The sequence below is a fragment of the Macaca mulatta genome, chromosome 1, assembly GCF_049350105.2.
Source record: "Macaca mulatta isolate MMU2019108-1 chromosome 1, T2T-MMU8v2.0, whole genome shotgun sequence".
Classification (NCBI taxonomy): Eukaryota; Metazoa; Chordata; class Mammalia; order Primates; family Cercopithecidae; genus Macaca; species Macaca mulatta.
Window position 1 is genome coordinate 37,789,712 of NC_133406.1, and position 16,682 is coordinate 37,806,393.

Below are 16,682 nucleotides of genomic sequence, written 5' to 3' on the forward strand. Positions count from 1 at the left end.
GACAGAGCTAGACACTGCCTCACAAAAATAAATAAATAAACAAATAAATGCATTCAGTGGCTAAGCTATGAGATAGGTTAGGTGTATTAAGTGCATTTTCAACTTAAGATATTTTCAACTTATGATGGTTTTATCAGGATGTAAGCCCATCATAAATTGAGGAGCATCTGCAATGTACTTTTTCCTTCTGCTTTCAATGTTGTTTTTTTTTCTCATTAATCTCCCAAAGCTTGATTTTAATGTGTCTTGCTGTGAATTTTTTCAGGTATATCTGTCTATGGTTCTCTCAGCTTCTTAAATCTATAGGTTTACGCCTTTTATCAAATTTGGGAAGTTTTCAGCCAGTAACTCTTTGCATATTTTTTGTAGTTCCACACTCTTTCTCCTTTCCTTCTAGCACTCTGATGACAAAAAAAGTTAGATCTTTTACAATTGTCCCACAGTCCTGGAGGCTCTGTTAATTTCTTTTCCATCTACTTCTCTCTGATGTTCAAATTATATACTTTGCTTAAAGTTCACTGATCTTTTTATCATTTCCATCTAGTATTGAGTGCATCCAGTGAATTTTTATTTCAGCTATTATATTTTCAATTCTATAATTTCCATTTATTTCCTTTTTAGATCTCCTATTCCTTTGCTGAGATTTTCTGGGTTTTTTTCCATCTGTTTCAAGAATGTTTGTAACTACTCATTGAAACATTTTTATGATGACTGTTCTAAAACCTTTGTCAGATAATGTCAACATCTCACTGTTTGGTGTATGTTGACCTCCTTTCACCATTCGAGTTGTGATTTTCCAGGTTCTTGGTATGATGACTAATTTTCAATTTTGAGTATGTGAATCTGTATTCTATTTAAATCTTCTAGTTTAGCAGGCAGTTTCTCTATTTGGGTTTCTTGTGCAGGTCCTGATCTACTTTTAGGAGTTTTAGTTCCAACAATAATTTCATTTTCAGAGCCCTTACAATACTATTTGGGTCTGCCTTGATTGTGTGCTACCTAGAGGTCAATGTGAAAATGTAGGCACTATTCCACACTGTAGTTCAGTTCTCAACCCTTCTGTCATGTTAATTTTGGTCAGTATAATGTATGAGTCACTCTGGGATCTTTACAGAACTCTACATACAAGCTTAAAGCATCTTTCTCCAGCTCCCTTCTCTCTAAAATTCTCCCCCACACCATCACTCCCTATTTGGGAAGGGGAGAAGTACTACCTTATTATTGCCTGTAATTCCAGGGTGGGAGGTGATGGATATCCAAGCTTACCACTTGGTCTCCACTGACACCACACTTATGACAGAAGGGGAGTATCACCTGCTACCTCTGGGCAGGATATGAAAGTCTAGGCTTCCCATTTGGCCTCTTCTGGCACCACCCTGGTGAGGAAAGGAAATCACTCCCTGCTACCACTGGGCAGGAACTGAAAGCCCAAGGTTCTTATTCAGCATCTGTTGATAACACCTTGATGGAGAAGAGAAGCACTGCTTGCTACCACGAGCCAGGGATGTCTAGGCTTCCCTTTCAGCCTCCAAGCAAGAGGGTGGCATATTCTTCCTCCATGTATTTGGCTGGGGTAGGATGGGTATTGTTGAAGAGTTCTGTTCTGTTAGATTGCCCCTTTTCCTGTCCTTTGGCAAGAGACAACAGGCTTTTCTTCTCTGCACCTGTTGGTATTTCTGGGTTGTGGGCTTCTCCAGAGAACACCTCAGCTTATAAAGAAACAAAAGGAAAACCCAGAGAAATCACCACAGTGTCATTTCTCAATTCTTGAGGTCCCTAGTCAGTCAGCTCTCTTCTTCTAACCCTTTAGTCTTCTTACGTTTATTTGCTGTATATGTCCAGCGTTTTAAATCTGAACTGAATAGGAAGAATAGGGAGAAATAAGTCTTATCTGGAACTGAAGACCCCTTATCTAAGCATTAAAGAATAGTTAATACTAACCTTAAATGCACTCTTTCAGAGAATAAAGGAGTATTTCCCATCTGGTTTTATGCAGCTAATATAACTATCTCTATTTGCAAATGACACAATATTGTATATAAAAATTATAAGGAATCCAGTAATAAACTGTCAGAACTAATAGAAGTATTCAGAAAGAATGCAGGATACAGATCAATAAACACAGACCTTTTTTTTTTTTTTTTTTAAATTTCTGTAGCAACACAGTGTCACTATGTTGCCCAGGCTAGTCTCAAATTCCTGGCCTCAAGTCATCCTCCTGCCTTGGCCTTCCAAAGTGCTGAGATTACAGGTGTGACTCATAATGCCTGGCCAAAAATTAATTGTATTTCTATACCTTAAGAATGAACAAGCGGCCGGGCACGGTGGCTCAAGCCTGTAATCCCAGCACTTTGGGGGGCCGAGACGGGCGGATCACAAGGTCAGGAGATGGAGACCATCCTGGCTAACACGGTGAAACCCCGTCTCTACTAAAAAATACAAACAACTAGCCGGCTGAGGTGGCAGGCGCCTGTAGTCCCAGCTACTCGGGAGGCTGAGGCAGGAGAATGGCGTAAACCCGGGAGGCGGAGCTTGCAGTGAGCTGAGATCCGGCCACTGCACTCCAGCCTGGGCGACAGGGCGAGACTCCGTCTCAAAAAAAAAAAAAAAAAAAAAGAATGAACAATCAGAAAAGAAAATGAAGAAAACAATTCCATCTATAACATCAAAAACATAAAATACTTAGCAATAAATTTAACAAAAGAAGTGTAAGACTTGTACACTGAAAACTATAAAACATCACTGAAAGAAATTAAATAAGACCTAAATAAATGGGAAGGCATCATGTATTCATGGACTTAATATTTTAAGATGGTACTACTCCCCAAGCTGATCTATAGATTCAATGCAATTCTTATTAAAATCTTCACTGCAAAGATTTTTTTTTTTGCAAAAATGAACAAACTGATCCGAAAATTCACATGGAAATTCATGGAGCCCAGAATAGCCAAAACAACCTTGAAAAAAGGTGGAAGAATCACGCTTTTCAATTTCAAAACTTACTGCAAAGGCATAGTAATCAAGACTGTGTGGTATTAACATAAGGAAAGACATATTGATCAATGGAATAAAACTAAGAATCTAGAAATAAACCTTCATATTTATAAACAAATTTATTTTTGACAAGAGTGCTACAATGACTTAATGGGGGAAAGAACAGTCTTTTCAATAACAGTGGTGAAATAACTGGATATCCATATGTAAAAGAATGAAGTTAGACCCCTACTTCACACTCTACCCAATTAACTCAAAATAATCAAAGACTTCAATGTAAGAGATAATACTATAAAATTCTTAGAAGAAAAAGGCTTAATCATCATGATCTTTGATTAGACAATGATTTCTTAAAACCACAAAAAAAAAACCCCAAAATAAATAAGACCATAAAAATTTAAAACTTTTATGCTTTAAAGGACACTTTCGAGCAAGTAAAAAGATAATTCAATGAACTGAAGAAAGTATCTGCAAATCATACATCTGAAAAGGGACTTGTATCCAAAACATGTAACTCTTATAACTCAATAATAAAGAGACAAATAACACCATTTTTTAAATAAGCATAAAATCTGAATAGAAATTTCCACAATGAACATACACAAATGACCAATGAGTACATGAAAAGATCCTCAACACCATTAACCATCAAGGAAATGAAAATCAAAACCACAGTGAGATGCTTCTTCCCATACCTTAGGATAGCATAATCAAAAACACAGATGATAAGTATTGGCAAGGATGTGGACAAACTAGAACTCTCATACATTGCTGCTAAGAACATAAAATGGTGCAGCCTCTTTGAAAAACAACAGGCAGTTCCTCAAAAGGTTAAACAGAGTTATGCCATGACCCAGCAATTCTACTCCTAGGTATATACCTAAGAGGAATGAAAATACACGTGTATATGTCCACATTCAAGAAAGCTCACAGCTCTTTTATTCATAATAGCCAAACACTGAAGGAAAAAAAAGACATCTAAATGTCCACCAACAGGAGAACAGATAAAATTGTGGTATATACATACAATGAAATGTTATACAGCAATAAGGGAACAATTGATACATGTAACATGGATGACTCTCACAAATGTTATATTGAACATAATAAGCTTAATCCAAAAGTATATATACTTTATTATTCCAAATATTTGAATTTTAAGAAGAGTTAGAACTAATCAGGGGTCACAGAAGTTCAGAATAATAGTCACCTCAGGGTGGAAGTGAAGGATGGATATTGACAGGAAGTAACTTTAGGGAACAAATTTTCTAGGGATCCCAGGAATGTTCTAATTTGAAATAGGTGGTAGTTACACAAGGGTATGTGTATGTGTGTGTGTGTGTGTGTGTGTGTGTGTATGTATATAAAACGCATTGCACCATATCCTTAAGATTTGTGTACATTTACCTCACTGATTTTATTTGACTTAATTTTAATTAATGAAGAAAAATACTTTATGTACATTATACTAAATACCTTTAAAATATATACATGTAAGTAGAAAAAAATAAAGATGAAAATGAAATATATTCAAATTTTACAGTGAAGAGGTTAAGAGCTTGGGCTTTGGAGTTAGAATATTCGAATCTAGGCTTTGGCCTGCACTAGCTCTGTAACTCCTTTAAGCTCCTGTTTCTTCACCGTAAAATGTAGAGCATAATATATGCACATTATGGGATTGATGCAATGACTAAAAGAGACAATACACATAAAATTCTTGACACACAGTAAACACTAAATACTTGTTATATCCTACCCACCCCACTGCACACAGATACGCACTATGTAATGGGATTACAGATGGTTTTATTTATTGCTTTATACTTTTCTCATGTTTTTGGAATCTTTTATAAGACACAGATAGGCACAAGGTATTCACTGAGAGGGCACAGGGTAGTCTCTAAACTGTAAGCTTATATAATGTATATGTCATAAAACCTTTATACATTTCTGTACCACTTAAACAAAATGTTTTTCTTTTAAACTGCATAACACCAGTACACAGTACTGACACATACACCACAGATGCTCCTACTCCTCCTACCAATAAATGTTCAGCATTCAAATACCTTTTAATGTGCTTTGGGGGTAGTTTTAATCTTTCTTCAGGGCTTGAAAAATCAAAGTTACTCAAGAAGTCAGAGAAGGGTGTGTGTGTGTGTGCGCGCATGCGCACACACACGTGCATGTAAGCCATATCCGAATCCCATATGTGGTATGAACCTAAGTTCCAGAGTGGAACTAAAAATCAGTACCAAGCAGTGGAAGAGACAAAACTGTATCCATAACACTGTCAGATAACAAACGAAATCCATACAGCATCTTCCTTAGAAATAAAATTTCAAGTTTCAATTCCATCACAGTCACACAAAATAGAAGCGGCAGTACAAAAAAAAAAAAAAATGTATGAGACAGACTGAAGGGTAAAAAATGACAGGAAAACACAGAGTAGACTTTGACATATCTCTAATTACTGCTTCGTTTCAGACTAATGGTAAAAATTAGTCTTCAGATAGTTGATAACATCAGACTGTCTGTGCTGAGTTAGTACTAAGATCTGTGGCCAAGCAAATACTTCTAATAAAATTGATTTTCCTTTTTGGCAACCAATAGGCCAGTCAATAATAATGTTGTTTGAGAAATATTGAGTCATGAGGGAGATGAACCTTTCCTTCCATTTATTATGTTTGTATTGTCTATATTTGAAAAGAGTTTTCAATAACGAAACCAAAGAAGATATTACAAGGGAAAGAGCTATTCTGAGAGCTAACCTCCAGAAGCCCTCTGACTTCGAAGCATGTTAGCAACTCAAACTGGAAAAGCCAAAAGCATCCCATTAACTAAAGTTAGATTGTATAGATTATGACTGTCAAAAGAGAATCAAAGCTGGCGGCTATACACAATGGTCATGTGAATACAAAGGAAAACATTGTGCCAGGCATATAATACTAACAGATCCGTCCTAAAAACCTACATCGAACTTTTACTTTGCATTAAAGCTTGGTGTTTAGTAAAGAATGTTCTATAAAGCCACTTATAGCTTTTGGATTGTCTGTCTCACACTACCCAAACAAACAGAACATAAGAAATCCGCAAGGCAAAAACCTAAGGCAATGCCTAACTTGGGGAAATTTCCATATACAATATCTCCAAACAATGTGTTTGGTTAAAAAAATTGTTTTGGGCCGGGCGCGGTGGCTCAAGCCTGTAATCCCAGCACTTTGGGAGGCCGAGACGGGCGGATCACGAGGTCAGGAGATCGAGACCATCCTGGATAACTCGGTGAAACCCCGTCTCTACTAAGAAATACAAAAAACTAGCCGGGCGAGGTGGCGGGCGCCTGTAGTCCCAGCTACTCGGGAGGCTGAGGCCGGAGAATGGCGTGAACCCGGGAGGCGGAGCTTGCAGTGAGCTGAGATCCGGCCACTGCACTCCAGCCTGGGCTACAGAGCGAGACTCCGTCTCAAAAAAAAAAAAAAAAAAAAAAAAATTGTTTTGTTGTTTTTTAGAGCTAGGGTCTTGTGCTCTGTCACCTAGGATGGAATGCAGTGGTGCAATCATAGTTCACTGTAGCCTCAAACTCCTGGGCTCAAGTGATCCTCCCACCTCAGCCTCCAGAGTAGTTAGGACTACAGGCACCCACCACTACATCCAATTTTTTAAAAAAAATTTTGTGGAGATGGGGTCTCACTATGTTGCCCAGGCTAGTCTAAAACTCCTGGTCTCAAGTGATCCTCCTGACTCAGCCTCCTAAAGTGCTAGGATTACAGGCATGAGCCATCGCATCTGGCCAGTTCTTCTTGTTTGTTGTTTTAACTTAGTGGTAATAGTGGTAGGGAAAGTTGGGCATTGAAAAAATGATTTTGAAATTTACACAGAAAAATAAATAAGCAAAAATAGTAGAAACTATTTTGAATGAGTAGTGAAAGAATTTGCCCAACCAGATTTAAAAATATATTTTGAAGCTATAATACTTAAAACAGTGTAGCACGAATACATGAACAGAAAACCAGAGCAATGGAATGGAAGAACAAGCCCCCAAGATAGACTGAAATACATAAAAGAATTGAGACTATGATAAGACAGTTCAAATTGCTATAGGAAAGATACCAATGATTCAATAAACATTACTGGAACTTGCTAGTCATTTGGACAAAAATAAAGTTGGCACCATTTGGACAAAAGTAAAATTCCTATTACATACATAGGATACGTATATCAATTCTAGATGAGTTGATAAAAACCATGAAATAATAAAAATACTAGAAGAAAATGTGGGGGAAATTTTTAACAATTATAACACAAAGAAACTGATTTTCCTTACTATATAAAAAGTTCCTGTAAGGAGAAAAATACCATCAACACAATGGGAAACTGAGGAAAAGCTATATTAAAAATATGATATACCATTCATCAAACAGGCAGAGAACAAAAAGTGTTATGATGAACTATTTGGCAGGGCTGGAGAAACAGGAATTCTCTCACACATTGCTGGTCGAAGTATAAACTGTTACAGTCCCTTTATATGGTACTAGTTAACTAAATTATGACACATTCTCCTGGGAACTTGTTGGATGATGGTGCCAATTACGGTGAGTGGCGGGCAGGGAAGGGTGGGCTGTTGAGGGATGCTGGTGTTTAGTGTTAGATATTGTGCGTTTGAAGTGTCTGAGGGACATCAAAGAAGAGATATGTGTGTCTGGAGCTACTGGTGAGATCTGGGTTGGTCATAAACATTTATTCTACTTTCTCTGTGAAATAGGAGGTATTCTGAAGATAAAGACCAGAAGACTAGGTAGTCAAATTTAATGATGATATTACCATGGTTTATGGTAACAACAGTGTTGTGTGATTTTTTTTATTTTTATTTTTAGCTTTTTCCAGAACCTAAGCGTAAAAAGACAAAGATGCCTATGTTACCACTTCTATTGAACCTAGTACTGGAAGGCCCAGCTGGAGCAATTAGGCAAGGAAACGAAATAAAAGGCACCCAAATCAGTCATTAGGATGTCTATTGTCAAAAACACAGAAAATAACAAGTGTGGGCAAGGATGTGGAGAAATTCGAATGTATTACTATGTATTACTGGTGGAAATGTGAAATGGTGCAGCTACTGTGGGAAATATTATGGCAATTCCTCAAAAAATTAAACGTAGAATTATCATACGATCCAGCAATTCTATTTCTAGGGTATATACTCAAAAGAAGTGAAAGTAGGGACTTGAACAGACATTTGTACATCTATGTTCACAGTATCGTTATTCATAATCGCCAAAAGGTAAAAGCAAACCAACTGCCCATAGATATGGGAATAAACAAAGTACTGTAAATACATACAAATAACATTCGGCTTTAAAAGGGAAGGAAATTTTGACACATGCAACCACATGGATGAACCTTGATCATGTTATGCTGAGTGAAATAAGCCAGTCAAAAAGGGACAAATTTTGTATGATTCCACTTATATGAGGTACCTAGAGCAGTCAAATTCACAGAAATAGAAAGTAGAATGGTAGTTGCCAGGGGCTGAGAAAAGGGAGGAATAGGAAATTAGTGTTTAATGGTTAGAGTTTCAGTTGTGGGGGATGAAAAAGTTCTGGAGATGGGTGGTGGCGATGGGCGCACACAATATAAACGTATTTAGTGCCACATTAACTCTCCACTTAAAATGGTTAAAATGGTAAATTTTATGAGTATTTTACCACAATAAAAAGGAGAAAGAAAACCAAAATCTTAGGTTCTATGACCTTGGATTTGGCAATGGTTTCTAAAGTATGACACCATAAACAAAAGGAAAAAAGAGAAAACAAATAATAAATTAATTTCATCAAAATTTACAACCTATGCATCAAAAGGCACTATCAAGAAAATAAAGAGAAAACCCACAAAAAGGGAGAAGATACTTGCAAATCATGTAACTGATAAGGGTCTAGATTCCAGAATATATAAAAAAACTCCTACAACTCAACAACAAAAAGACAAACAAATCACTTTAAAGTGGGCAAAGACTTAGACATTTCTCCAAAAATATATGCAAATAGTCAACAAGCATGTGAAAAGATACTCCATATCATTAGTCATTAGGGAAATGCAAATCAAAGTTATACCATGATGAGACATCATTTCATACCCGCTAAGATAGTTATTTTTTAAAAAGCGAAAATAACAAGTATTGGTGAGGATGTGGTGAAACTGGAAGCATCATACATAGCTGCCGGGCATGAAAAATGGTGTAGCTCCTATGAAAAACAGTTTGTCAGTTGCTCAAAAAGTTAACATCAAATTACTTTATAACCCAGTAATTCCACTCCTATGTCTACAACCAAAAGAACTGACAACAGGTATTCAAACAAAAACACAAGTACACAAATGTTCACGGTAGCATTATTCCCAACTGCCAAAGACAGAAACAACCCAAACTGCCCATCAATCCATCAATTGATTAATGGATAAATACGTGGGATATTCAAAAAATACAGCCGTAAAAAGGAATGAGGTATTGTTACATGTCACCATATAACAATATAGATACACCTTTAAAACATTATGCTAAGTAAAAGAAGTCAAACACAACCATAATTGTTATGATTCCATTTATATAAAATATCCAGAATAGGCAAATCTATAGAAACAGAAAGCAGATTAGTGGTTGCCAAGGTCTGGGGCAAAGGGAGAAATAAAAAAAATTTAAAGTGACTGCTTAGTGGGAACAGGGTTTTCTTCTGCAGTGACAACAGTATTACGGAACTATATAATAGCAATGATTCCACAACATTGTGAAATGTACTAAACGCCACTGAATTGCACATTTCAAAAGAGTTTATCTGGTAAATTTTATGTTATGTGAATTATACTTCAATTTAAAAAATAAAAGCTCTTCTTTATTTTGTCACTCTTACCTGACAGTTAATGTCAGCTCTATGTTGCAGCAAGACTGTGACTAGCTCCTTATGTCCTCGATCACAGGCCCAGTGAAGTAGAGCCCTACCCTAAAACACAGAATAAGATAAATGAATTTGTTATCTCAGTGGTGGGGCCATGTAAAAGATATAATGTTTTAGGAAAGACAAGGAAATATGTAAAAGTATGGGTTAATTATTCTAAGAATGATTGATATAAAAATGCACCACAGGAAAAGCAATAAACAATCAATGGGGCAGGGCACGGTGGCTCCTGCCTGTAATCCCAGCACTTTGAAAGGCCGAGGCGGGTGGATCACTTGAGGTCAAGAGTTCAAGACCAGCCTGGCCAATATGGTGAAACCCTGTCTCTGCTAAAAATACAAAAATTAGCCGGGCATGGTGATGGGTGCTTGTAATCCTAGCTACCTGGGACACTGAGGCAGGAGAATTGCTTGAACTAGGGAGGCGGAGGTTGCAGTGGGCTAAGATCGTACCACTGCACTCCAGCCTGGGTGACAAAGCAAAACTCCATCTCAAAAACAACAACAACGAAAACAATCAATGCGAAGCCCCAATATCTACTTCTGGATCTGTACTAGCCCAATGCCTGCTTTCAGCTCAACCAGTTCACTTACAGAGTGGCGATGATAGTAATAACAACAATAATATCAATAATACCTGCTAAATGAACTATAAGAAAATGCTTTGTAAACTGTACTTTATAAATTCCAGTTTTCTAAAATATTATGTCCAATGAATTCATAAGAATAAAAAAGCAAGAACTTAAACCTAGGTAGAAATCATAATCCAAATGTACTATATCTAAATTTCCTCAAGTTTATTCCTTAAAAAGATTAAACCAGTTTGAAAATAAGCATTTCTCCTTACTATTGCAAGTTTACACTCTGAAATACCTCAAAAACACTAGTACAATCTATTAGTGTCTATCATCAAACAGCTGACTGTGAAAGCCACTTGTAAAAGAGAATGGATGATTAACTATTAGGAGACAAATACTAAATACGAAATATTAATTTTAACATTTGTCTACCAAAGACTCACAGTTACTATTACATGTGTTATTTCTATTCTCTACTGCTAAATCTTGTTTTAGTTAATGAAAAAAAGCCTACTTGGTTCAAAAGAATAAACAAAACCCCAAAAGCTAAGGGTTTTTCTGAATAAATGAGTGATGCATGGCTTACTACTTTCTGAGGATGGTGATGATGTTGTCATTTATAAAGAATGGAATGTTTTTCCACATTAAGTTGAAATCCCTACTTTATGTCATTTTAGGAAAGACTTAAATAGATATAAGCTGGGGCAAGGATTGATTTAAAGTAAAAAGCACCTTTCAAGAAACAGCTTTTCTAAAACTGCCTTCATTCTTTTTATCATCCAGACTCTCTTCACACACCTGTTAGTTCAACTAATTAAACTAGGATCTATTCTTTAAACAAACAACAAAGTAGGAAAACTTCTTCCCTACAAATTGTCTTCTTTTGCTTTCATTTGCTTGATTTACTTTTATTTACCTGTGAATACCTGTTTTCTAACAGGCTTACGCAAAATCCTAAGAGGGAGGAAAGCAGTGAAAAAATGTAGGCAAATCATTCACAATTTACAGTATCAAAACTATTTTATTTTGCCTTGTTCAGAGCCCAGTAGGAGTTATTTTTATTTTATTCTATTTATTTTATTTTTGAGATGGAGTTTCACTCTTTTGCCCAGGCTGGAGTGCAGTGGCAGGATCTCTGCTTACTGCAACCTCCGCCTTCCAGTTTCAAGCAATTCACCTGCCTCAGCCTCCCAAATAGATGGGATTACAGGCACCCGCCGCCATACCCAGCTAATTTTTGTATTTTTTTTTTTTTTTTTTAGTAGAGACGGGGTTTCACCATGTTGGCCAGCCTGGTCTCGAACTCCTGACCTTGTGATCCGCCCACCTCGGCCTCCCAAAGTGTTGGGATTACAGGCATGAGCCACCACGCCCAGCCAGGAGTTATTTTTTAGTGGAGACAATTCTAAAAGTCCAGGTGAAAATGTACAGCAGTTTCCTATGTTAAAATTTTTGTAGCTCTAATGTGATCTGCTGTTACTAGGGCCTTAATTCAGAAATCCTCCATATGAACAATTAGATATTTTAATGAGACTCTGAACAAATACTAATGAATAAAATATTCTACAGGTCCACGTTATTGTTTCACAGCATTTATTAATACATTAAAAGAATCAGACAAAATTTCAAAGTCTATCATTTTTAGTTCTAATTGTAAGTGTGCATCTTATGGCTATTAGCTTAAACTACAGACAAGAGTTACTACATAGTCAAGACGATGTGTGATATATTTACATAGGGTACTTACAAAAACTACATAATAGTTAAGTAGGACAACATATGTCTTGTACTTTTACCATAAGATGTATAGATAATTTATATCTCTCAGCCACGTTCCTGAATTTTCCTTAGGTTTGACCCAATAGGGTTATATCAACTAAAGCTAAAATATAAATCCTTAGCTGTTTCAATGGTAAAGCTGACAAGTAACACATTTTACTGTTAATGGGTGTTATATTTTAAATTTCCCATATTTTAAATTTTCCATGTGGTGCCAAAAATTTACTTTAGGGGAAACACCTATGACTGGACCTCCGTAGTGATTTTCACTTTGGATATATTTTCCAGAAGCGGGGCACATGTATAGCAATGTTTTAAAAAGGATGATGTGCTCTCAGACATTTACACCATACTTTTTAACACATTTTCTGACCTGCAATGCAATTAATTCTTGTAACACATTATTTTAATGGTACACTAATTAACCTTGAATTAGAATGAATTCTCTGACAATGACTTTCTGTGGAAGCACTGAAGATATCTACATTAAGATCACATAATGATTAATATTCCATGCAGTATTACAAAGCTCAAAAACAAGAGTAGGATTAAACATACTTGTAAACAAACACAGACAAAACAAATCAGGCTTTGGAATTTTAACCTTCAAGATGCTCTATATTTAAATGAACAAAAACCAGCACAATGAGGTATCTGTGATACCTTTTACTTCTTCAAATTATAAAATTCCTATAAACATACTCTAATTTATTATTCACTCACTAACATAACCAGTAATTTGCAGAGATGCTATCCTTATAATTAATCATGATAAAATCAGGAAATAAACACCTGTGGTTTCTTTCCTTTGTTAACCACAAACGCACCTAGTTCAATACAATTATTAAATTATTTTAGGTAAAGAATTCCATAATCTCTTCTCCAGAAGGAAAACCATGAATTAGGTGTGCATTAAAGGTATATCTTCTAAGACTTTATCTAAATTTATCAAATAGTTTACCTATTTGTCTATATAATTATTTTCTCTTTTTCCATGAGTGATATAATCTCTTATAAATTTTCAAGTTAAATTTATTTTTATTGCTACCACAATAAGTGACAATTCTTTGTTTCTAATTTTAAAAACTCTTCTGGAAAAATATCCCAGAAGCATTCAGGAGATTGGTGAGGGAGAGCCATTATTAAAAGGAACCTTTGTTAGGCCACCAGAAGACCACAAACACTGGAGAGCTCTGAATAAATTCTGGAACTCAAATACAGTAAAATGCAGGGGAAAAAGAATTCTCATCTATTAACCAAGGGTGCTAACACTGTCCTACCTCAGACAGATGAATGACTCTAAAGTGCTTTGAAAGTGCAGGGTAGCAGCTAACCTATTAAGTGGTATTACTTTCATACCTTCTGGAAAATACAGAGAGCACATCTTAATATATGAAATGCTTCTCTGATTTCCGTAGTAACTCATCCTTAAACTAAGTAGAATTTTTTTTTTAATTAGACTTTTCTCCTCAGTATCACAAAATTTTAAAAAAGAGGAGATTCTGGCCAGGCACGGTCGCTCATTTCTGTAATCCCAGCACTTTGGGAAGCCAAGGAGGGCAGATTACCCGAGGTCAGGAGTTTGTGACAAGCCTGGCCAACATGGCAAAATCCTGTCTCTACTAGAAATACAAAAAATTAGCGGGGTGTGGTGGTGCGTGTGCCTGTAATCCCAGTTACTTGGGAGGCTGAGGCAGGAGAAATGCCTGAATTGGGGAGGTGGAGGTTGCAGTGAGATGAGATCATGCCACTGTACTCCAGCCTGGGCAACAGAGCAAAATTCTGTCAAATTAAAAAAAAAAAAAAGGGGGGGGGGAGTGGGTGAGGGGAGAGGAGGGAAGGAAGCAGATTCTATTATAAAATGAGTCTTGATGTTCTTACGGTATTTTGAGATCAAATTCAAAGTATGTATACCATATATACAATAGATAAAAACATGGCAAAGTTGGTATATTTAAATTTGTAAGAGTTGTCTTTCTGTCATTCTATCAAACACATATGGTATATGGTATGGTACTGTCTAATTAGCAAATGAAATACTGCAAACAGGTGGACGTGAATTTCTCTCTGCAAAAAAATTGGGTATCAATTTATAATTGTAGTAGAGATTGACTTCACCTACCAACAACCTGTAATGTCCCCATCTCCTCTGTACTATCTTCTACCTTTTGCTGCTACTACTGTAGCAGCTGGCCATAGTGAGAACTCCGCTACCTGCAACCACCAGAAATTACACAATGCCTCCTTCTTTCACTTCCCTGTCCATAGTGAAATGACAATGTTGTTTCAAAAACTTACGAATAAGATTGAAAGATAGTCTAACATCTCAAGATATACCTAGCATGGAAGCCAATGACTCCTTCTGGGATAATTTACTTACCAGCATTAAAAAGAAAACCATACACCAGTATGTGTGATATACACTTAAAATCAGTAACTACTGGATCTCTTTCACTGGCAAAGATCTAGGGTAGGGAAAAATGGTGTTGCTAATTTGTCAGGAAATTGAGAAAGATTTCTAATATACTACTTTAAAAAATCTGGCTGGTGTGGTGGCTCATGCCCTAGTCCCAGCATTTTGGAAGGCCAAAGCAGGCAAGTACAAGACCAGACTGGGGAACATGGTGAAACCCCGTCTCTACAAAAAATACAAAAATTAGCTGGGCATGGTGGCACACTTCTGTAGTCCCAGCTACTCAGGAGGCTGAGCTCAACAGGAGAATCGCTTAAGCCCATGAAGTCATGGCTGCAGTGAGCCATGATCAAGCCACTGTACTCCAGCCTGGGCAACACAGTGACACTCATGTTTCAAAAGAAGAAAAAAAAAGAAATCCCTTCACAAGAATTTACTAAGCTATAATGTCAGTGACTTAAGGGTGAAGGAAGATGAAAGGGAGGTATTATTTCATCCTGTATAAAGAAGGTAATTAATAGCAGTAATAATAGGAAGTTGCCATGAAAACAGCTCAGGTATCCATCATAAGACAATGGTATATTCACATGATGGAACATACTGAGCAGTATAAAAGAAGGAAGTACTGAACTATAGCAATAGGATGAGTCTCAAAAACATTACGCTGAATGAAAAATGCCCTACACAGAGGAGTACATATGTATAATCCCATATATATAAAGTTTGAGAACAAGCAGAACTAATCTATGGTAGAATAATATCAAAATGGTGGTTACCTTTTTGGGATTAAAAGAAAAGAGTGGCTGGGAAGGGGCATGAGGAAACTTTCTGGGGTGACAGCACCATTCTATATCTTCATAGGCGCTTCAGTTATACAAGCATATGCATTTGTCAAAGTTCATCAAATGTGCCCTTAAGACTTGTGCATTTCATTGTATATAAATATTATTTTAAAAGAAAAACCAAATACTGAATTCTAGTTAATTATATGCCTGTTAAAATATTTAGAAGAAAGTGTACTGTTGTCTGTGTACTCTAAAATGTTTCAAAAAATAAAGATTTGACGAATGGCTAGATATTGGTAAAGCAAGCATAGTAAAATATTAATGGTAGAATCCAGATGGTAGAAATATAGATGTTCATTGTAAAATTCAACTTCTCTTTATGTTTAAAATTTTTCATAATATACTCTTGGGGGAAAAAAAATCAAACAAAAATGTGTACACCTATGTTCAGAGCATAATTCACAAGAGTCAAAAGGTAAAAGCAAACCAATGTCCATCAACGGATATCTGAATAAACAAAATGTGGTATACGCATACAATGGAATATTATTCATCTTACAAAGGAAGGAAACTGACACATGCTACAAAATGAACGAACCTTGAAGATATTACACTGAGCGAAATACACCAGTCAAAAGGGACAAATATTGTTATGACACCATTTAAATGAAGTACCTGGAGTAGCCAAACTCAGAGATAGAAAATAGAATGGTAGTTGCCAAGGGCCAGGGGAAGGGAGGAATGGGGGGTGTTTAATGGGTACAGAGTTTCTTTTTTTTTTTTTTTTGAGACGAAGTCTCCTCTGTCACACAGGCTGGAGTGCAGTGGTGTGATCTCGGCTCACTGCAACCTCCACCTCCTGGGTTCAAGAGATTCTCCTGTCTCAGCCTCCGGAGTAGCTCACGCCTGACTAATTTTTGTATTTTTAGTAGAAATGGGGTTTCACCATGTTGGCCAAGCTGGTCTCAAACTTCTGACCTCAGGTGATCCGTCCACCTCAGCCTCCCAAAGTGCTGGGATTAAGGCATCAGCTACGGCACCTGGCTTGGTATAGCGTTTCAATTGGGGAAGATAAAAAAGTTGCATGGTGGTGGTGGTTACACATGTGAATATATTGTTTTATTTATTTATTTTTTATTATGAGACTGGATCTCAGTATGTTGCTCAGCCTAGTCTTAAAACTCCTGCAC

General features: G+C 36.5%; 1 protein-coding gene across 1 annotated transcript in view; it reads right to left on the reverse strand.

Moving 5' to 3' along the window:
* Positions 1-16,682, reverse strand: part of ACBD6 (acyl-CoA binding domain containing 6) — a 209,313-nt gene that overhangs the window by 91,016 nt on the left and 101,615 nt on the right. Inside the window, 1 exon segment of the mRNA NM_001261348.2 lies at positions 9,894-9,983. Within this exon segment, the coding sequence (NP_001248277.1) occupies positions 9,894-9,983 (90 nt within the window).